The sequence below is a fragment of the Mustela nivalis genome (genome assembly GCF_964662115.1).
Source record: "Mustela nivalis genome assembly, chromosome: 7".
In the NCBI taxonomy this organism is placed as follows: domain Eukaryota; kingdom Metazoa; phylum Chordata; class Mammalia; order Carnivora; family Mustelidae; genus Mustela; species Mustela nivalis.
Genome location: NC_139026.1, coordinates 73,896,029 through 73,920,234, shown reverse-complemented (window position 1 = coordinate 73,920,234; position 24,206 = coordinate 73,896,029). Strand labels below are relative to the sequence as shown.

Here is a 24,206-nt window from a genome sequence, read left to right as displayed (position 1 = left end):
CGATCTTCAAATCTTAAAATATTGCAAAACCTATCCTATCCCCAATCTTCCAAAATATTTTGTTGATAACATTTTCAAGTATATTTAGTATAGCCCATGTCCTCCTGAGAAGACTTGAGAAAGCAAAGATAATAAACAGGCATGCAGCATAAACTACAATTTATACAACTATTTATAAAAAGATACAGGTAAACTATTTAGTGTTTACTGATAATTTTAAAATGTAATATTCAAAAAAAGCACATAGATTTTGCAGTTAAGTACTTAGTATAAAAGGTTTCTATATATTAGTATTAGATGTAATATTATGAAAATGATGATAATGACATCTGATTCAGTGGTTTTCAGACTTTTTGAAACTCGTACAACAAAATCACATATAGAAAATGAATAAATAAAACCATACTGAATCAAAGCTGTTCTAGTTCAGAGGTAGGAAGGGGGTCCAGAGATCTAATCTCTCTCTACTCGCCCCTCAGCTCCCTTCTCACCCTGCCTTTTTAGAAGGCCACGAGGAACCTCTGAAGAAACCCCATGGTCTGGAGAAGCAGAGCTTAAAAATTACTGGTTTAACAGATTTGAAGCTATTTGGAAATTTTTAATGTAACTTAAACACTACCTTTTGATTTTGATTAATTGGCTTTTGATTTGTTCTTAATAATAGAAACATGTTAATTTTAGAAGAACCATAAACCATAGAAACCCAAGGAATCAGAGAATTTTAAAGGGTAGAGAGAGTCTTAATCTTAATCTTTTCATATTTACCTCATATGAGGAACTGAGGCTTAGCTGGCTTATTAGAAGTTAATTGGCCCAAGTTCTCACACTATCAGTAGCAGAACTGAGAAGAGAATTGAGGTTTGCTACTTTATTAGTCCACATTATGGCCCCTCTCCACATTATAAAGTAAGTTGCAATATTTTAAGCATTGTTTTTCAGTTCAGAGTATAATTTGTACAAAACAGACTAATGACTTCAACAAGCACTAATTCTAATTAACTTTGAAAACATTTTGAAAGCTAATGCAGAAATTGCAAGGTATCAATATAGATATGGTAAATTTATAGAACTTAAATCTAATCTTCTGCAGAAATCAGTAATGATTAACAAGGTAAAGCTGAGGTAACAGGGGCCCAATATCCATAAATGTATATACCTATATATTAGCAATTGATCAAATCTTTTTGCTATTATTGATTAGATTTTTGGTTTTGATTCTGTTCATATCCCACCCCTTGGAGGATAAGGATAAATGAAATGATCTTAAAAGTGATCTGGAATTAACCGTGTGTTAAATATAAGTTTCTTAAAAAAAAATACAAGTTTCTATATAAAGTAGAAGTTTTTAAAAATATTCTGTCTAGTCAGTTCTAAGGAAGATTCTACACATTTTTTTTTTTGTTCTGGAAGCTAGATTTAATTTACAAATTGAACTCAAATTATCTTTGGATTTAATTTTTTCCTCTCTGTTTTTTCAAGGAGTTCAACTATGCTAAAATTCTCTATGGAGTTCTAAATTAGAATTTTAATATAGATTAAAAAAGAAAGTGGACCACAGTTACCATGTTAGAAAGTTCAGAATATAAAAGTAGCTTATATTTCATCTTCAAAATATGAGACAAGATCTATTTACCTAGATAAACAGGGCTTGCACTGATTTAGTAAAGACTCTACTAATATACAATGTGACTATAAAACTATTCTGTATCATAACAAATTTGGTACCAAACTGAGAAGTATAAATCATAAAAAAATTTTCCTTATATTATAAAATATAAATGCTAGAAAAGCCAATTTGGTTTGAAATAACAAATGCATCATTTCTCAGAATTAAAAAATTATGAAAAAACACAAACCACATGTATTATATATGTAATGCTACAAAATAAGGTACAGTAATTCTGAATAATTCAATTATAATTCATAATTATAAGTAATTCTTATAATACAAATTGTCCTGAAATCAGAAAAGAAATAGAAAATACTACCTCCCATTTTTCACCAAAGACTGTACAGATCTAAGTAGATTTGTTGCTATTAAGCTGAGACTATCATTCTGCATTTGAAAATATGGCAGTATCTTTTAAGTACACAACAATGTTCCTCAATAATAAGCAAGACGCTCTAAAGACAGCTCATCCCTTTTTCACTTGTACTATCCCCAACCCAAACCTCTCTCCACAACTTTTTAAAAAGATTTTATTTATTTATTTGACAGGGAGAAAAAGATCACAAGTAGGTAGAGAGGCAGGCAGAGAGGGGGAAACAGGCTCCCAGCTGAGCAGAGAGCCCGATGCAGGGTTCAATCCCAGAACCCTGAGACCATGACCCAAGCAGAAGGCAGAGGCTTAACCCACTGAGCCACCCAGGCGCCCCTCTCCACATCTCTTCTGAAGAAAATCAGTATTTTGTTGTCTAAAAAATTTAAAAATTTTTGTAAAATTTTGATTGTGGCTGGAAAAAACCTTACCAGATATAAATACCAATATATCACGAGGGAAATCCAGAGTTCTGAAAATAAAACTTTAATGCATTTGAAGTATAAGAATGGAATATCACAAGAAGCATTACCTTAATAATTTATGATGAGGTTACTTGAGAAATTAAAATAAGAGGAATATTACTCTCTCCCCTGCATGAACATGAAGAAACAGACAATGAGGGAATGAAGAGTAAATCTTCAGCTCAACATTAAGTAAGACTGCCTACAATGAAGAAGTAAAAGGAACTAGAAACTAGGATTTATTTGTGTTTGCATTTCCCTCACTTAACCAACCTTTAGCTGGTGGAAAAGGATGAGAAGGAAGTGAATCTGAACAGAGCTCCAGCGGAAACTGTAGAAGTTCTTCATTATCTGTAGAGGCTTGAGAGGCAAGAAAAACACCGGTTATTTAGTAATGATCTAGAATTAATTTTTTTTAATTAAGAATCTGGGATAAAACATGTATTTCTTCCAATCCAATTTATTCTGGTTATTTTCCTCTTTGTTACTCCCCTGGAGACCCTTCCTTCACCTGCACAATGTTGAGAGATGCTATCTTCCCTGCTAGGACTGTTGTGAAGCCTCGGAAAAATATTAAGTATAAATCTCTTAGCACAATGCCTTCCAAACAGTAAGAATTCAATAACCATTATTATCCTATTCTTTGTACCATACTGGTTCTATGATACATAAACCAGCTATTTTCTATCTTCCTTTATAAATATCTGAATGCAATCGTTTAATACATCTCTATTTGACATTAATTCAATGCTATACATGTAGAATGTAATCAACTATAAAAATTTTAGACTAATCACAAGTATTTTATTTAGCTGGTTTAAGTCCTTAAATATTAGAAAGCATACTATTTCCCTCTCCTTTTTTTCAGAACACATTAGCAGTTTTTAAATTGGAGTTTCTTTGGGATATATTGAGAATGGTACTTCCTAGATTTTACTGGATAAAGGACAACTCCAAGGACCTTTCCTAAGAAAAACACATGGTGCTAACTACATCAGTAGGTTCTCAGATGCCTTGGGGACCTCCCTAAAGGTCCTGGGACAAAAACCTCTAAATTACTGCAGAATATGCTATAACCAAAATCTAAAAAAAGGCAGCACTCTCTATGTAAATAAAATAAACACCAGTCAACCACCTATTCACATGTGAAAAATACCAAGTCAACCACAAAGTTACCTTGATAAACAGAAAAAGTGACAGTAACTCTTCTTCAAGAAACAAGTCATTTATTTAATCTACCTTTTTCACTGAACTATAACTGTAGACAAACATGAACTATGTTCCCATCCATCATAGGTTTACCTCTTTGCAATGACTTTTCAACATGTGTTTTTGTGGTCTGTAAAGCCTGATTTTTATCAAAAGTTATTGCAACTGCTGTGACTGTTACCTAGAATTACAGAAACAATATGATTAGCAAAATAATCATTGACAAAATAAGTTTCTCACAGATCTTCCTCAGTAATCTTCTTCAGTAATGGAACAATTTATATTAACTAACTAATTTGGTTTTCTGGTTAAGATTCTCAGCCAAAATTACAGAAAACCTCAGATATTTAGACTACAACTGAGTCTGCCATATATACCTAAACCTAAATATTCCAGAAAGAACTGAAGTACCTTCTCTAAAACATAGGGACTGAAGAAATCCCGTGTAAGTACGCATCCTATTACATATATGCCAGAAATGAGATTCTACCTTTGATAATTCAGAATTTAGAAAAATAAAACATATGTGGTCTGATTCATTCTAGTATGTTTGTTTAAAAATATTTTGAAGTAAAATCCTTTATATTTATTCAGTTATGGCAGATTTATAATATTAAAACAGATCAGATAAAAGTCAGAAATTTTCTTTAACAATAAACCGAATCTTAATTACCTGTATTAGTTCATCTTCAGGCAGAGATACTGTAAAATTTACGTGGCAAAGGCAGCAGGGGATCATAGACCGCAGTTTAAAATACAGGCTCTACATAATAGAATATATTAGTAATATCACTTCTTTCCATTTAAAAATTTTTTTAAACTGATTTTCCACTGCACATTATATCATGGCAAAAGAAAAGTTTTAAAAGATTAAAGCAAAGCTGGTCCATTTCTATTGTGTACTCTTAGATTATTTTAAATAATAATAAAAGATTTAATCATATTATCACTAAGTCATAAAAATATAAGACAAAAGATTTTTTAAAATTTACACATATGCAATACATTTCTTTGAAGCTTAAAGTTATAAAATAACTTAAAATATATTTAATCATGTGGCATATGAAGATGGAGAGCACAACTTTAGCATTTTACCAGATGAGAGAGTTAAGATTAATATAATATGTAAATAAAAATCACTCAGCCCACAACTGTGTAAGATATTCCAGATAATATATACTTTTCTTTTTTAACTGCATAATTCTTAGGAGATTTAATTAAAATATAGTCAAAATGTTCCTACCTTGAGCAAATTTTCACAGAGATCATTAAAGTTCTTATTAAGGGCTTGATTAGTCAGGTTAAGGCTGCTTAATCGGATTACTCTTACTGATGTGAACATCTAAATATGGGGAGATATAATAGCATGACATTTTATTATTTTTATCTAAATACTGTGACAGTTGATAAAACTGCCAAATAATGAGTAATAACAAATAATGTGGTATGAAAAAGGCTAACATTTTAGTTGCAATAAGGTGGTCAAAGAGAAAACATATTAAGAAGGAACTTGCTAAAATCATAAATGTTGTAGTTGCTTAAAATTATGAAAGGTTTACCTGTATTTCAGATGTCCAGTTATTTATACCAGGCATAATCTCTGTATTACAACTATAAAAGCCTGTCAAAATAAATCATAGTTAAACTATATGATATTATTTTATCTATTTTTATATTAGAGAATAACATTTTTCACTTATTACATGGAATTCTAACTATAAGATCCATTTATTCTTTTTTCTAAAACACTACACTTTCAGTAAACTTTAGACCATCTTAATAAATTATGAGTTTGGGTTTTTTTTTTTAATGTACTAACATGAAAGGATTAAAAATCAGTCTACCTAGAAGTACCTGGGTGGTTCAAGTCAGTTAAGCATCTGACTCTCACAGCCCTGAGATCAAGCCTCACAAGCTCTGTGCTCAGTGAGGAGTCTGCTTGATATCCTCTCCGCTTCCCTCTCTGCTCCTTCCCCTGTTCATGTAGATGAGCTCTCTTCTGGGTTTGAGCCCGGCATCGAGGCTCCCTGCTCAGCGGGAAGCCCGCTTCTCCTTCTCCCCTGCTTGTGTTCCCTCTCTCGCTGTGTCCCCGTCAAATAAATAAAATCTTTGAAAAACAAATTAAATAAGTAAATAAAAAATAAAGATAAAAATCTAGATAAAAAAAATTTTTTTTTTTAAGATTTTAGTTTTTAGCCATCTCTAACATTGGGCTCGAAATTACAATCCCAAGATCAAGAGTCACATGCTCTATTGAGTGAGCCGGTCAGGCACCCATTCAGTTCACCTAAATTCTAACATAAGTAATTGTAAACTATGTTTTATTAGCCTTGGAGCAGCAAAGTACATGAGAGGATGTGACACTGATAAAGCCTTTAAAATAAATTTAGTATTACTATAATAATTTATGAACTAAAATATTGACATATAAAACGAATCTCATCTCAAAAGTATGTTTTTTCTGTTCACCTGAAGGAGGAGGAACATCAGTAAGCAGAGAATGTACATCTTCCATAGCATCTGTGTCATCAATCTGAAAATAAAAGGGTTAGAACTATTGTGTAAGTACTAAATGTATAATAACTTCAAATTTTTAAAAAAGCATTGTTTTTATTATTTACTAAATATAAAACATAAGAGTCAAGAAAAAGTGGAGCCATTTTCCCCTAAATTAAAATACAAAACTTGAAAAAAAAAAGTTCTGGGTGCCTGGGTGGCTCAGCTGGTTAAGCAATTGCCTTCAGCTCAGGTCATGATCCTGGAGTACCAGGATGGAGTCCCACATAGGGCTCCCAGCTCCACAGGGAGTCTGAGTCTCTGACCTTCTGCTCTCTCTCTCTCTCTCTCTCAAATAAAAAAATAGAATCTTAAAAAAGAAAAAAGTTCTAATATCTGTAAATTTCTCCACATTACTTATTATAAATACTTCTAAGTAAATATTTCACATTATAAAGTATACTCAGTTAAAAAAAAAGAGAGAGCCTTTTCTCAAGCCTTTATGAGTACATGTTTCAAAAGGCTTATACAGATATAAACAATTATCTCTACTTGTATAAGTTAATAAAGGCAATTTAAAAAGATCTTTTGACTTACATACAAAACTGCTTTAAAACTGAATTACATAGGGATAATTAAAGGCATAGCTAAGAAAAATAAATCCAAATCCTATTTTTCTTATTCACAATTCACAATATTCCATTGTGAATAATAAATAGTGAAACCATCCAACTAGACATATGCTGACATTCATCTATACAGCAGGAATCTGACTGACTCTCACACACTTCAAGTGTCCCTTCACATTACCGTTGAGACTTGAAGAACCATTTTTAACTTTACCGTAGCTATCCAGTCACCGCCATATCTCGGCCCACTATTCCCAAAAACATTCCACACCCAGTCCCAACTACAATGTCCTGTCTGTTCCCTCTCGTACTGAATCTGCACCTTCCTCTCAGCCTTCTACCCAGATCTGAAGCACTTTCACTCTCTACTTAGCCAGGATCTAGGACCATAAAGATCAATAATGCTCTAGAATGTTAAACAGATTCCTGGGGCCTACTTTGAAATTTTCATTTAGTTAATTTTCATTTACTAGGTCTGAAGTACGGGCTCCAGAATTTGCATTTCTTACAAGATTCCAGATGGTGCTGATGCTATCTAGTCAGTCACAGCACACTTTGAGTAGCACTACCCCAAAAAGTACCCTAGCACCTTTTACCTCCTCAGTCTGACATTTTCTTTTACCAACCTCCAATTTTTGTTCATTCTCAGACTGTAGAAAAATATGAGAAACAGGCAAACACCCATATAGTCTGAGTTTTCTACAAGTCAACACTCTCACCTCAGTTCAGTCTTGTGCATTTCCCATGGCTGACATCCTGATCACGTCCATAGGCACTGTTCTAGATTCTTCAAATGTCTAACCCCATCCCCAAAAAATTCTACCATGAGCTTCCTGCTTTACTAAAGTAAAGGCATCTGATGTTTTTCTCTCAACTGGAACCTTACCAGAACATTTCTGAGTATCCTCAATTGTTTTCCTTTCCTTAATACCAAAGGAAGATCATTTATCTCCATTGAAGCTAACTGTTTATAGGGCAGGGCAAAGGGAGCAAACTTGCGAGGCAGGAGGCTCCATAGATCTTCCATGCCACATTTATTCTCCAGGAAAGGTCTGAGTGTATTTTTATAATGAAAGCTCAACCATACCTTCTGAATTCAGTAAGAAAACACTATACTCAGAATTTGTAGTGCTATTATACACATGTGAAAGGATACAATTATACTAACATGTTATATAACACATGAAGCAAGTAAATACAGTAAATAAAAAAAAAACACTTTGAATTCATTCAAGTCTACAAAAATAGCTCTAAGAATTAAGCAATTATATTTTTAGTTTAGGCATTATCTTAATTTTATTTCAACCCATACATTAATTTTTCCAAAACCACCTGCATTATTGTACCTGGGCTTAATCAAAAAATATATTACCAACTTCTAATATTTTCAAATTTGCTATAATTTCTATAATAAACCTTTTGTATATTTACAGCAGTTGCAATAATACAAAATCACGTCACATCAATTTAGGATCTGATTGTAACAATATACATCTTATCTTCCAAAAACTTTGAGAAATTAATCTAAAGCAGTAATACCTCCAACACAAAAGCATCTTTTTTCCCATGTGAAAGGTCCAATTCCGTAACTTCATCAGAGCTTTCTGACTGAGATCTTAAAAGTCTTGAGCGCTGTCTAGGTTCTGGGATGGGTGATCCTATAATCTCTTCAGATATATCCTAAAAGAAATACATTTGCTTTATGTCATATGAGATAGTCTTTTTCAGTTTTGGTGTTATTTTGTAAACTGTAGACTTTTTTTCTTTTTACTCAAGTATAATGGACATATAACATTATATTAGTTTCAGATATATAACATGATTTCATACTTATACACTTCAGTTTGTTTTTGTTTTTGTTTTTAAAGATTTTATTTATTTATTTGACAGACAGAAATCACAAGTAGGCAGAGAAGCAGGCAGAGAGAGAGAAGGGGAAACAGGCTCCTGCTGAGCAGAGAGCCCTATGTGGGGCTCGATCCCAGGATCCTGAGACCATGACCTGAGCCGAAGGCAGAGACTTAATCCACTGAGCCACCCAGGCGCCCCCTACACTTCAGTTTGATTTTAAATTTTTATATCAATAAATATCTGTAGAGAAGAAGTCTAAAAAATATATTCACAGCCTATATTTAATTTTAACTTTCATAACTAATTAGCCTTTTATAGAGTACACGGATATTTCCTTTTATCAATAATAGCAGCCTGGCTACACCTATCCATAAACATATAGAACTGCCAACTTGCAAGGCAATACTGACATCTAGTATACAGAGAGGACACCACAATGAGTAAACTGGCAGTCCTTTCAAATCAAAAGGTATTTTCTTTCTTTTTTTTTTTTTTTAAAGATTTTATTTATTTATTTGACAGACAGAGATCACAAGTAGGCAGAGAGGCAGGCAGAGAGAGAGAGAGAAAGAGGGAAGCAGGCTTCCTGCGGAGCAGAGAGCCCGATGCGGGGCTCGATCCCAGGACCCTGAGATCATGACCTGAGCCGAAGGCAGCAGCCCAAACCACTGAGCCACCCAGGCGCCCCTCAAAAGGTATTTTCTACTCAGCATTTAAAAGACCGAAAAGCCCAGAAAAAATTAAAAATGTAGTCTCCAAAAAGGATTCTCACCTTTTTTATCTTTTCTTATCCAGTGGTAATTTTTCAAAGCTCCACATAATAAAATGAGGACTATGATAAATGTGTGCATGTATACATAATACATATATTATGCAGGTATTTGCTGTATAACTAATTAAGGTAAATAAACTTTGGTAGCTACAACAATGATCTTATTGAGGTCAGTGTATGGTGTGACCCCATATGGGTTTGCAAGCTTTTACCTACTACTACACAGTCAAAGATCAGAGCCAACCAGAGATTCTAAATATCTGTTGGCTACAAGGACTATCAGAATGTGAATACGTGAGCACAAATGCAAAAAACATAGCCTATTGTTGGCATAACAAAGCTATGTTTAAAAAAAAAAAGAGAGAGAGTATAAGAATTTCTTTTCAAAATGAAGCTTTAAATGTTCATCACTAGTGCATACCTTACATAAGACTACCACAATTTGGGGGCACCTGGGTGGCTCAGTAGGTTAAAGCCTCTGCCTTCAGCTCTGGTCATGATCCTAGGGTCCTGGGATTGAGCCCCGCATCGAGCTCTCTACTTAGCAGGGAGCCTGCTTCCTCCTCACTTTCTCTGCCTGCCTCTCTGCCTACTTGTGATCTCTGTCAAATAAATAAAGTATTAAAAAAAAGAGAGAGACTATCACAATTTCATAATAGTGATCTATAAAGCAATTCTACATTCATTTCTCTTATTTATACCCCAAATTAACTTGCCCTGTATAATTCTGACAGGGTGCCTATTATAACGACTATAAAATGAGAAAGAGCTTTACTTCAGAGGTAAAGCAGTTTGCCTGGGCTTGAAAACTACTTTAAGTGATAAACCTACCTAGTGCAATGCTCTTCCCACTAGATAACACCTTTCTTTTTATAATTTTTAATAGTTTAAGATTTGGTTATGCTTCTGTCATTATATTATGGACCTCATAAAAGCAACTATCCAGGATTTAATATATCTCAGATTCATAATGAAATTTCACCACTGGTCCTGTGTGTTATTCTGAAAGTTTTGCACCTTTTGATACCTTTGTTTGCCTGAATTATCTCCAGTTAAATGGTACTACATCTCTGCATTTGAAAGATTTTTCAGTGCTGAGAAAAAAAAAAAAAATCAAACAAGGACATTCACTTCAGCTGGAGCTACCTTCCTCAGACAAGAAACACACTGATCCACATTTTCAGGGTGGGCATACATTCTCTCAGAAGAAGAAAAGATGAAACTGTAATATGACTAGTGACCTACTACACTGACTTTGTCAAACAAATTCTGAGATGTTATGCTGAAATAAGGAGAGACATATTAGAAAATTCATAAGCTAGTCTTTTTGTGGAAATACAGTCGTATTCAATACATTAAATCTAGATATGCTGAAATTTTAAGAATCGTGACAGATTTATTCCCCCCTCTAAAATGTACTGCTAATACAAAAGCTCAATAAATATTTATTGACTAGATGAAATAATTTAATTCACGTTCTCTAAATATGTTGGACTTTAAAAGGCTCATAAAGCCAGACAGACATGTAAAAGCTAAGTGCAGTAATATGGAACAAGCCCTATGACAGAAGCACATACAGAAACACCAGGAATGTAATGGAGGAGGGGGTCAATTCTTCCTGTGGGAGGTCAACATGGTAAGTACATAGTTGATGAACACTGGTAAGCAAGAGTTCAGGTTCTTTCATGAAGCCCTAACATAAAGCTTTGCAAATTATTCTCCCCAAGAGGCATAAACACTATTTGTCAAATATCAAAACATAATTATAAAAGAAAAATAATGTACTGCCAACAAGCAGTCAGTAGTGTTGTGTGGAAAACTTTTACAATGGCTATTTAAACATATATTAACACATCAACTTCCTTAGTGAATTTAAAGAAGCTCTGTATCAGCGCTGTTCAACAGAAATACAAAGGACACCTCGTAGGTAATAAAATCAAAAAGAAACAAAGTCAATTTTAATAAAATACTTAATTCACTATATCCAAAAGAATACACTTTCAACATGTAATTAATATAAAAAGATACTTGAGATAACTGATATTTTTTTTCTATTAAGTCTTCAAAATCCAGTGTGTATTTTATGCTGATAGCACCCTTCAGTTCAGACCAGAAACATACCCAAGTGCTCTATAGTCACATGTGACCGCTATCTACCACCACTGTATCTTTGAAATTCCTCTCAGCTGACTCTGTGAGAAAGCTGCAAGTCTGAAGTTAGAATGCAGATGCACTGTCCCAGATAATCAACCAAAATTCAATAGTGTGTATAAAATCAAATAATCACCATAATAATGTTATCCAAACACTTTCTTTGTACTGAAATATTTCATGATTGGACACTCATAAGAAAACAAATAGATTCCTTCTAACTCCAACACTTCTTTCCTTCAATTCAGACTCTGGCTATGAGACACCCTCAGAGTAAGAGATATTGTGACACCTCCTACACACTTAGTATGAAAGACTGCCTATGAAAGTGGCAGGTAGGAAAATCCTGAGAAAGAAGCTAAAATGAAAAATGGTGTAGGGGCGCCTGGGTGGCTCAGTGGGTTAAGCCACTGCCTTCGGCTCAGGTCATGATCTCAGAGTCCTGGGATCGAGTCCCGCATCGGGCTCTCTGCTCAGCAGAGAGCCTGCTTCCCTCTCTCTCTCTCTGCCTGCCTCTCCATCTACTTGTGATTTCTCTCTGTCAAATAAACAAATAAAATCTTTTAAAAAAAAAAGAAAGAAAGAAAGAAAAATGGTATATTCTTTCCCATTTTAAGCATATAAATAAGAAATCTTTCTTTTAACTAAAAATGAACATTCAAACCATTTATTTCATCAAGAGGATACTACTAGAAAGAACTGTTCCAGGCCTCAGAAATACAGTCCCCCAAGGGAGTTTTATTCTACTAGGAATAACAAGCAATGACAAATAGAAAAAACGTATTTCTTTGGGTTTACACACACTCACACACACAGACAAGAGAAATAAAAAACAAACAAAAAGGGGGATGGGGGTTATCAAAAATTGATGGAAGAAAACAATTTTCAAATAAGGCAGTCAGAGTCAGCTCCCTAAAAGGAGACATTTGAGCATGAATGTAAAGGAAGGTGAAAAGAATGAGTAATGAGGACAGCAAAAAAAAATATTTTATGTCCAAAATAAAATCACGCCAAAACAAGCTAACCCCTAAACAATAACTTACATAGTCACATGTGGATTTATTTCACTTACCGGAGGATTGATTTCATATAATTCTTTATTCTTGGCAATTGTGTCATTTATCTTCTTTTGCATATGCGATATATGCTGTTCGTAGGAGCCATCATTAGGAGTCTTCCCAGCAATCTGAATGCCACCAGGCGTTGGTAAAGCTGCTAAATATACACCTGTGGCCGACTTGTAAAAATAATGGGGGAAATAATCAGAAAAAACTATCTAAAGAATAATAGTCCTTAAGTTTTCACATTTATGAAAGAGGTCTTTGCCTTAGAGGAAAAATATAATTAGCATCAGTGCATGTATGGGACGTACATTGGAAGAGTGCAGAAACACGTAACTGGTAACAGGAATTGGTTGCTTCTGGCGAGAATCCTGGGTAGGCAGGTGGGCCAGCATTGAAAGAAGGATTTGCTTTTCATTGCATACCCAACAGCACTTTTCACTGCATACCCAACAGCACTTTTCAATTTCTACCTTATGATTGTAAAAAATAAACTGCATTGAAAAATAGTGTAGAAAAAAAAAGTTTAAAAGTTGTTGAAAAGTAAATGTTTCATGATTGATTAAATAATGTCCCTTTAAAGTGACAAAGTAAAAGGGAAAATTTTGCAAAGCCAGTGAAGAAACTGAACTTCAAAAAGGACAGGAAACTTACTCAAGATCATACTGTCAATAAACGTGGAGAAGAGATTTGAATATGTTTCTCATTCTAAAATCCAAGAACCTGGGACACCTGGGTGGATCAGTTGGTTATCTGCCTTCAGCCCAGGTCACAATCCTGGGCTTCAGGAAAGAAGCCCCGCCTCAGGCTCCGTACTCAGCAGGGAGCCTGCTTTGCCCTCTCTTTCTCCCCCTCCCTCTTGCTTGTGGGATCTTTCAGTCTCAAGTTTAAAAAAAAAAAAAAAAAAAATCTAAAGCCCGAGAACTTTTCATGACACCACCCCACTTCATAATTACCAAGAAAGGAAACTACTTAATATAGATTTATTTTAAATAGTTAATTAAATCACTATTAATCTCTGACTCTGTAATGGTACCACATGCCAGCAGTATTAGAAAACTATTAAAGGAAATATGAAACACAGTATTTTCACACACACACACACACACACACACCCTTATGTGCATTTACATTTAAACATGCTTACATAAGCAAAGCAATAAATATATATATATACAAGTATAAATATCAAATTGTTAACATCGAAGGAGTAGAATGCAGACAAGAAAAGACATTTCTTTTAACTCTGGACACTTGTGTATTTTGAACTGTGAAATTTTATTTTATTTTTATTTTTTTAAAGAAAGTGTATGCAAGTGAGTTGGGGGGGGGCAGAGAGGAGCAGAGAAGGAGAGAGAGAATCTTCAGCAGGCTCCATGCCCTGTTGAGCCAATGCAGGGCTCAATCTCCTGACCCTGAAATCATGATCTGAACTGAAATCAAGAGTCAGGCACTCCTGTGTGGGTTATTATTATTCTTTCTAATCAAATGCCAATTTTGTGAAAGTTCATCCTAAAAAGGGTATGATACTCTATGATGATGTCTGTGCAGTAGATGAAACTGATCCTCAGAAGCTGTCTCTCCTGGTTTGTCAGTGCCCATGACTGTGTCTATGACCCAGTCTCTAATACTCAAGCTCAGAACCCTCCTGCCATATGAAACTTTAGCACACCACCTCTAACACATTCTAACTGTGCTCACTAACAAGGCAACAGTCCAGAAAGCTTGAGAACACAGACTCTGGAATAAGACAGGCCTAGATTTGAAATTCAGTTCCAGTATATGTAATCATACCACTTTGGACAAGTCTCAATCTATCACAGCATCCATTTTCCCCTCTAATAAAGTAACCTTGCATTCCTTTTGGAGTAGCACAGAGCCAGACACGCAGTAGACATTCATCAGAGATCAATTACCACGGAAGCTACTCCTGGGGCCTTGAGACTTAACTGCACAAGGTAAACCACAGCACAAAGACCAAAATCTCAAACAATTATAATGAGTGTCACTAGTGGTCAAGAAGGAAAAGACTAGCAAGAATCAGAAAAGGCAGTATTTTAGGCAGACACTGAAAAATTATACAAACTAGTTTTCTGGGGCTCAACCACCAGAAGTATTTGATACAGCTGGCACAATGCTTTTTAAATCTCTGGATCTGAATCAAGTCTTAGTTTCACAAACACCCACCAATAATGACAGTTTTGTATTCAGCCAAATTATACATGTTTAATAATTGCTAAGCATGAAAGTTTTTAGATGAATGAATTACAATGAACACTTTCTTCACAAGTTAATCTAGATATCAAATATTTTAATATAAATCAGATTACTTTCATTAATCACTGCAAATTTCTCTTGCTATAGAAATCATGATTACCTGATTAGTTTATCATTATCACACAATTATCCCCTACATACAGCAATTTACATATTTGTAAATGCATGAACAGGAAATAGTTTAGCATTTAATCTACAAATACATACTGAGAAAAAAAATTCAAGTTCTATAAATTTCTTTAAATTAAATTTCTATGCATCTCAGAAAGATGGCAGAGAATTCCAATTTGGAAAGTGCCAGTGTCACAGATAAAGATTGTAGCTAGCCAAGTGTCTAAAATAGAAGAGGATTTCCATAAATACTGTTAATCAGTTTCTACCTGGTCAGTATATATTGTGCAGGCACCTAGTTCTCTGGGTCTCAAACAACTTATAAAGACAACTCTCGCTTTCCCCATGATGACTTTCTAGTCAGAACTTCTTTTCTAATAAGACAAGGTGAACATAAAGCTGAGATAAAGACCTTCCCACTTCCTCATAACGTTTCTTTTTCTATTTTTTTAAGTAGGTTCCATGCTGGGCATGGAGCCCAGTGCAGGCTAAGACTCATGACTCTGAGATCAGGACCTGAGCTGAGGTGAAGAGTCAGATGTTCAACCCACTGAAACACCCAGCACCCCTCTACTGCCTCACAATATATCAACACTTAAGAAAAACATACTTAAGAAAAAGAAAAAGAAACACATACTTCATTGCACATTCCACTGTTGACCACAGGAGCACATTTATGATGAAACTTAATTCCATATCCAGCCGTAGGCTGTTTCATATGTATTGCTTTATTTTCTTCCTACAACTAAAGATTATTTTAGCATAGTGGTCCTCCCCCTCAGGAGTGATTGTGCCCCTGCAGGGACATCTGGTAATGTGTGGAAACATTTTTGTTCATCACACTGAAGGGAAGCATTTAGTGGGCGGAGGCCAGGGTGCCTGCTAAACATTCTACAGTGACCACAACAGCCTCCTACAATGAAGAGGGTTCCAGTCCCGAATATCAACTGCGCTGAGGAGAAATCTTGTCTTAGCAATGCATAAAAATAATAACGTCCAGAAAAATGATGACCCACTTACTAAACAAGCTACACGTGATAATTTTTAGAAATCTCACTATTGGGGCGCCTGGGTGGCTCAGTGGGTTAAGCCGCTGCCTTCGGCTCAGGTCATGATCTCAGGGTCCTGGGATTGAGTCCCGCATCAGGCTCTCTGCTCTGCAGGGAGCCTGCTTCCTCCTCTCCCTCTCTCTGCCTGCCTGTCTGCCTGCTTGTGATCTCTGTCTGTCAAATAAATAAATAAAATCTTTAAAAAAAAAAAAAATCTCACTATTGAGATTGTCAGAATATAAAAATATAATAATATAAATAAATTCTATATAATTTCATTAGTTGAATTTTAAATAATTCATAATTATAAAAATAAAATGTTTAAAAGCCTATAACCCTATTTTTTACTTCCTATAATGTCCCAACCCTTAAAGATCTTAATGCCAGTTTCTTTAAATAAGTCCCTTTAAAAGACTCTTTGAATCACATGAAACAGAATCTATTACAACTACAGGAATCACAAAACAAAACCAAAACATCTAAACTTACCGCTAAGCCCATCAACATATTTTCACCCACTGTGATCTGAATTCTCAGTCCAAATAAAGCATTCATTCCTTTGAGTTTTAGTTTATTCATTAGCTGAGTATGCACTTCATATTCCATAAACGGCAACAGATTACTAATAGCTGTGGCATTTGCTTCTGCCTGTGCTTTCTTTTTCAAGCGACATAACCTGTTAAGGAAAATAATTCAGTCACTAGACAGTATTCCTGGTACTATCTCAAGAAATGTCCAATTTTTAAAACTTTCTATAAGTGTACTTAATTAAAACATTTACTTGTTTCAAATGGGCTTACTAAGTTATATCAATAATCTTTTCTGTCAGTTTTTTCATTGTGTATGCTTTCGCTAAAAGTCCTATCTTAATAAATGAAAAAGAAAAATCTCAAAAATCTCTAGAAATGAAAAAATTACCAGTCAAGATCACTAGAGAATATAATTTAAAATCTTAGGTTTCATAACTCCATGTGGTCATATGATGAATGGACAGCAAAGGAAAAAAGTTAATTTACTCATTCAAAGAACACAAAACTTTCCCTAGCATCTACCATGTGCTAGGCCCTGTTCTAGATAGTGAGCACTAATCAACAAACAAAACACAGAGCCCCCGTTCTCATGGTTATATTCCAGTGGAGGGGGATGGAAATAAACAAAGAAACAAGGTAAGGTTGGATTATGTTGAAGACTCAGGTGTCTGAAGAAAATGAACCAGGTGACGTGAATTGGAATAACTAGAGAGAAGGCCTCACAGGAGAGAGGATACCTGACTTGGGATCTTAAAAACAAGATGGAGCCAAGAAAGCTAGAGAAACACAATTACAGAATGGGGCGGATGTATTAGCAGAACCAAAAGGAAACTACTGTGCTAAAGTGAAGTGAGTAAGGGTGAGAGCAGCATGGATGGGGGTGCAGTTAAACGGGGACATGATCATGTTAGGGGCTTACAGGTCATGCTAAGCAATCTGATTTATTCTACCAGCAATGAGAAATTCAGGTATGTTTTTAAGTAGTAACATGATCCAATTTATGTTTTAAGATATCACTTATATTCCTACACAGAACATGGAATAAGGATGACAGAACTGATGAGGAAATGGTAACAAGAAGCAATATAGGTGACAGACAATGACAGCTTAGACTAAAAAGGTAGCAGTAAAGATGAAGGAAAGATCCCCAAACTAACAAAGGGTATTAATGTTAGTAGTTACCAATCTTCAGCTTGAGAGTTCATTAAAAAACAATCACTAGGACCCATCCCCAGAGATTCTCATTCGATAGGTCTGGAGTAGAGCCTGAGAATCGTCATTTCTATAAGTTCTCTCAAGGATGGTGATCCTACTAATCTAGGGATGACACTCTGAAGACTGGTGGACATTAACTCCCTCCTACCTAAAACAAACAAAACACTGGATAAATTATGTATTTCTAAGAATCTTCTTAAAAGCATCACAGGACAAGGGCAAGGGGTTAGTGGAGAGTATAAACATAAGGAAACAGCACAAGGAGGTTCTTTTGTGGTAAGGGAACACAGTTTAGTGTCTTAACTATGGTGGTGGTTACACAAATCTACTTGTGGGATAAAGTTGCATAGAATTATACATATATACACAAATACACAAATGAATGCAAATTTTAAAAAGTGTAAAAACTGAGTAAGGTCTGTAGATGGTTAACAGTTAACAATGTTAATTAATTGTTAACCATTAATAATGTTAATTTCCTAGTTGATATTCTACTATAGCTGTATAAAATGCCACCAATGAAGGAAGCTGGGTGAAGACTACGCGGGATTCTTTGTACCACTTTTGCAACTTTCTGTGAGCCTATCACAGTCTAAGGAAACAAAACACAATGAATAATAATGAAAAGAAGTAACAGAATAAAAAAATTTTTCAGATATTAAAACTATCCATTAAAGAATCAGTCACAGGTTATAACATATAATAAAAGATTTGAAAAAGAACAAAATGAAACTTACAGAATAAAAAAAGATTATCAAAAATTTAAAACCCCAATTATTGGGCTTACTGGAATATTAGAGACAGCTGATGAGAGAATTTAATATAGATATGAAAGTATCCAAAATGTGACATAGACAAAATGACAGAAAATACAGACAAGAGAGGTAGCGAGAAAGTCTAACATTTTTAATTTCAGTATCAAGAAGAAAGAGATGAAACATAGAACTAATATCTAAAAATTGTCTAAAGCACATGAAAGAATCTACAGATTCAAGAATCCCAATATAAAGCAATTAAGATAAAAGAATTCCATACCTAACATTTCACAGGGCAATTGCAGAAAACCAAAGACAAACAGAATAACTCACACATAGCCTGGTTGTGGGGGAGGGGGACAAATAATAAAAGTTAATCTAATAGGTTATTTCTTAATAGTAGTAATGAAAACCAGAAAGCAATGGAAGAGTATCTTCAATGTGCTGCAAGAAAATAAATGGCAGCCCAAAACCTTTTCAAGGTAAGTCAGTATTTTCAGACAAGCAAAATAGACAGTTCACCAGCAGCAGACCCACCAAAATAAATACTAAAGGGTATTAGCAAAAGAAAAACAATCCCAAATAGAAGGTCCAAGATGAAAGCAAATGTAAATAGATGAGAAATACATTTGAAAATAAAACTTGGGGTGCCTGGGTGGCTCAGTGGGTTAAAGCCTCTGCCTTCAGCTCAGTTCATGATCCCAGGGTCCTGGGATAAAGCCCTGCATCGGGCTTTCTGCTCACCACGGAGACTGCTTCCCCCTCTCTCTGCCTGTCTCTCTGCCTACTTATGATCTCTGTCTGTCAAATAAATAAATAAAATCTTAAAAAAGAAAAGAAAACTCAACATGACTTTGTAAAATAACTGATGCAGAGAGGTTTGTCAGGAGGACAGTGTCAAAGAATACCACATTTGGCATGAAGAATTAGACACAGCAAGGAGATCATTAGTTAAAATAAAGAAGGCTAGGGGCGCCTGAGTGGTTCAGTCAGTTAAGAGTCTGCCTTTGACTCGGGTCATGATCCCAGCGTCCTGGGATCGAGTCCCATATCAGGCTCCTTGCTCAGAGGGGACCCTGCTTCTCCCTCTGCCTGCTGCTCCCCCAGCTTGTGTTCTCTCTCTCTCTGATAAATAAATAATAAATAAATAAGTAAACAAAATCTTTTAAAAATAAATAACAAAATAAAATAAAACAATATAAAATAAAATAAAGAAGGCTAATATGAAAGAAGTGGAGAAAAATCAGTGGTTCAAAAAATAAATGACACCTACAAGACTTCAAAGTTGGGTATGAAAGTATATGAGTCTGAAGCTCAGCAGAAAGTTCTGGACTAGAGTTGTAAATGTGAGAGTCACAAACATACAAAAAGCACACAGACCTATAGGAGTTGATGAGTTCAACTGGGGAGAGAGCTTTGAGAAGAGGGTACAGAACCATGGCCTTTCTAGGATCAATAAAAGGAGGAGGAATCAACAAGGAGACTAAGGATTATGCATAAAGGTAGGAAAAACCTGGGGCAGGTTGTGGCAGGAGACACTATGAAGTCAAGAAGTATGAAGGAGAAAATGCTCAACTGTGTGATACTGCTGAGATGTCAAGTAAGAGGAAGACAGAACTGCTCAATGGATTTGGCAACCTGGCAGTAGTTAGTGACCTAGACAGTAACAGCTACTTCCTGCATGACAACCACAATTTATCATGTCCTACTCCAGGACATTTTAAAAGGAACTGTCAACAGCTAAATGAATTAATAAAAGAAACACTAGATGGCATTGTTCTTTAAAAGAAAAAAAATTAATTTCTAAAATGTATTACATAATGTCCTTAAAATAGAGACACATTACTAGCCCACAACAGGTTAATTAGTAATCTTCATAATAATAAATATCTGTACAGAAAGTGTTTAAAACTGCTTTTGTATATGAACTTTTTTGAGTTTTATAAAGAGTGTATTCTTCCTCCCAATTTTGTATGTGATTAAACACAAGATTTGGATAGCATTGCCCAGCCTGCCCAGGACCACACAGGTAGGAAGGAGTACAGCTGACATTTGAAACATGTCTATTTGACTTCATATTCCATAACTCTTTCAAGGACCCTAAGTAGTGTTTGCATAAATATACCTTGCTTGAATAAGACAACCTTTTCCAATAACGGTTGCATCTATTGGGAGGTCTATAGTTGTAAAGAGAACATCAGGAACTTTTTGTTTCCTGCAGTTATAGCAGTACGTGAGATGAGCTGGGAATGGCATATTTAGTTCATCATATGGTATGTGGCAAAATCCACAGCCAGCAGGCAAATTTTCTTCTAGCCTGTATGAATACACAAAGAAAATAAATGAAGACTTCTTTAAAATTCTATGCATTTTTTTCAAAAACATATTTTTCATATACAGTACTTATATACACAACACTGCAACTTCTACCACCATAGGTTACAAGAGTACCACTATGACTACTAGAATTAAAAATGACCATGAAATCAGAACCATACTCTTTCGTATGAGAAAAGACTTACATAAGTAGCCACTGATTTGCATCAATTCATACGTTTGAGGATGTCCCACCTGACAAAAACCACTATTATCCCAAAGGTTGCTCTTTGTGATACAACATAAAAAAACATGGTTAAATACCAATATAACTCAAATAGAATCACACACACACACACACACACACACGAATTCCCAAGGAAGAAAAATCTCTTTAACCAGACAATCTAACAATTTGAAAAAAAAAAATTATGATCAAAAACAAACCTATTTAAAAATTTAAAAAGTCAAAAATAGGCATAATCTTATATTTCTAATTTCTAGTTGACTGCTTTAAGATTTCTGAGAACCGTTTCACAAGCAACATATATATCATATATAAACCACAAAGGACCATACACAACCTTCCCAATCACTGTAAAATGTTTGTTGTAATAATGTTTATGAATTCATTTTAGAATGATTAAGTATTTTTTTCACTCATCAAATCTCAGGAAATTCAGGGAACAACAGAAATGAAAGCAAAAGGAAGTTCATGGAGAACTCCAGACTTTCACAAAGCCACACCTTCTAGGGCTCCGGAAAGACATGGGTTCTCAATTCACTCCAAGCTAAAGCGACCTGTTAGAAGTTGAAACTTGGCAAGTGGACAAATTAAAGAGAAAGGAATGCTGTACTGTACCTATTATGAGTCAGGCTTCTTGCAAGTTCCTTGTACATATTATTTCATTAAATATCCACAATAACCCTCTAAATCTAATCACTCCCAGATATTCTTCTTTTATTGTTGAGATGGCATTCTGGTATATTAGAAGTAATAGAGAAATCAAACAGATTCTAAGTGGAGTTGTGCGACCTCACACAAATCTTTTAACCTCTCAGAGCCTCATCTATAAAACTAGAATAATAATACTTACCCAGAAAGGCTAATAAGCATAGCATACACCCAATATAATGTGCAGCAAACAGTAACAAAAACTAATTCTTCTTGGCCTAAAACTAACTGGAGATACTAAGTAACTTATTCAGTCACACTAAATACTAAGTAGCAGACCTCAGATTCTAATGTCAGGTTGTTTGAACCAAAGCCCATGAGTTACAAAAAGACATAAAAGGATGAAAACTGGGGCAATTTTTAACTAAACACCTCACAGAAAGTTGAACTTAAGTGATTTAATATTATAGGCATAAAAATAGAAGTATTTAAATTTAGGAAAACATTTGAAATATGAAATCTAGAAAAGGGACTATCTCTGAATATTGAGATAATGGGGGATGTTTTCTTCCTTCTACTCTCCTATATTTTTCAAATTTTCTCTATAAGCAGAAATAATTGTATAGCAAGAAAGAAGGGCATTTTCCTCTTTTGCAGATTGGGATGGTATCTGTTGCACTAGAATGCCATTGGTATCCACCCAAGCCAGAATATCAAAATAATCAAGCTGCATTGGGGGTCATTTGCTCAATTGGACTTCTAACCACTCAAGAATGAAAATCAACTGACATGTGTCAGAACTATGGATGACTGGGACAACTCACCAGCAGGCAGTTTTCTCAACAGAACACTCTGATCTTTACTATACTTCACAATGTTCCACATCTCTATTTTCCTATTTATGATGACTTTCAATGCTCAGTAATATAGTCAAAATCCATTTTTAATACAAGCTAAAGAAGAAACCGACCAAGGTCTTCTGTTTGCCTGCCTGAGCTAGAATATTTTTGTTATACAGAGACTGGCAAATTTACACTAAAAAGAAAGCAAGTATGCAAACAGTGGAGTAAGGGGTAATTAAAATTTACATTATCCAGGTATACTCTGGCACCAAACAAACAGTTTTATGTATGTGTATTTGATAATCTCATCTGTTTATGGGAAGCATTTTTGACATTTATGGAAGTCTACAGATTAAGGGATGAATAAATAAACTAAAAAGTAATCTCATTTAATTTCACTTTCACAAACATTAAAGTTATACTTCACTTTCTAAGAGCTTTTATATATAATTCTGGTAAAATAGTGTTTTGTTTTATAAATTATAAATTTTCTTTATGCAAATTGTTTTACAACCTTTTTGTGTTTCAGAAGTAAGACTAAGGGAAAGGAAAAAATAAAAAATTATTTCTATACTGTAACAAACAAAAAATATATACTTGAAATTCTCTGATAGTCACATATGTAATTTATCAAGATACTAGGAAAATTATAATAAGGTGTGTCATGTAGTATAGAACAGTACTTCTTTAGGTAAAAAGCAGTAAAGTGTGCTGGTCCTGATCCCTACAGTGTACCGCTGAACCCCACCCTCATACAGAACTATCCTGGCTCTAAAGTTAAAAGTCAACTTCTCCCTTCCTTGCCCTTATAGAAAAGAAGCCAGGCTGCCATGACAACCTCTGTTCCAAACAGCCCTCCACGGTGCCATCCTGCAGAAATCTAGGGTTGAGTACAGCTGCCGTGCCGGATGCAGATAAAATACAGACCTCTTCACTATAAGAGAAAAAAATATTAAATAGTTATTATCTCCAGGCAGCCTAGCTTTGGAAAGTGTTCAATATCAAAGTGATTATAAGGGTGACAATTTAAATTCAAGTTAGACTCTACTAAATATTAATCATATCATAGGATTATCTCCTACCCTAGAATAAAAAATAGAAATAATTATTAAAATGAAAAGGGCAAGAGTTATTACTTTAGAAGTATAAAAGATAAAGTATAATATTAATGACAATAAATTCCTTTAAATATGGTAAAACGAACAAATACTGAAATGTTTCAAAATAAAAGTAGTAACAAATTATATTGCTGAATTCAGCAATAATCCATAAAACTATATTAAAGCACTCTTTAAAGGACATTGAAGTTCATTAATTACTTTAAAAGCTTAATATGTAATAATCAATATCATTATTGCTGTACCTTTAAACTTAATAACAAAAGGTATTTGAAACAAACAGTATCCAAAATACACTAAATGGAGCTTAAACTACATCATTATATGTATGATTAAAAAGTTATTTTCTAAAGAATTCTTTATTACATAATCAATATCATTTATTACATAATATCAATTTATTACATAATCAATAAAATTATTGAA

General features: G+C 34.5%; 1 protein-coding gene and 1 long non-coding RNA gene across 33 annotated transcripts in view; one reads left to right on the top strand and one right to left on the bottom strand.

Annotated features, from left to right (window-relative positions):
• Positions 1–24,206, bottom strand: part of C2CD5 (C2 calcium dependent domain containing 5) — a 97,877-nt gene that overhangs the window by 14,227 nt on the left and 59,444 nt on the right. For all 32 annotated transcript variants that reach the window (XM_082740516.1, XM_082740513.1, XM_082740498.1 and 29 more), the window contains 11 exons: positions 23,501–23,596; positions 20,735–20,926; positions 16,599–16,785; positions 12,684–12,848; positions 8,377–8,517; positions 6,182–6,245; positions 5,272–5,333; positions 4,956–5,054; positions 4,386–4,475; positions 3,806–3,893; positions 2,777–2,863 (listed from right to left, as the gene is read on the bottom strand). In XM_082740516.1, coding sequence (XP_082596642.1) covers positions 2,777–2,863; positions 3,806–3,893; positions 4,386–4,475; positions 4,956–5,054; positions 5,272–5,333; positions 6,182–6,245; positions 8,377–8,517; positions 12,684–12,848; positions 16,599–16,785; positions 20,735–20,926; positions 23,501–23,596 — 1,271 coding nt within the window. The remainder of the gene's footprint in view (positions 1–2,776; positions 2,864–3,805; positions 3,894–4,385; positions 4,476–4,955; positions 5,055–5,271; positions 5,334–6,181; positions 6,246–8,376; positions 8,518–12,683; positions 12,849–16,598; positions 16,786–20,734; positions 20,927–23,500; positions 23,597–24,206) is intronic.
• Positions 1–24,206, top strand: part of LOC309869411 — an 85,425-nt gene that overhangs the window by 18,216 nt on the left and 43,003 nt on the right. The gene's annotated exons all lie outside the window — the stretch shown is intronic.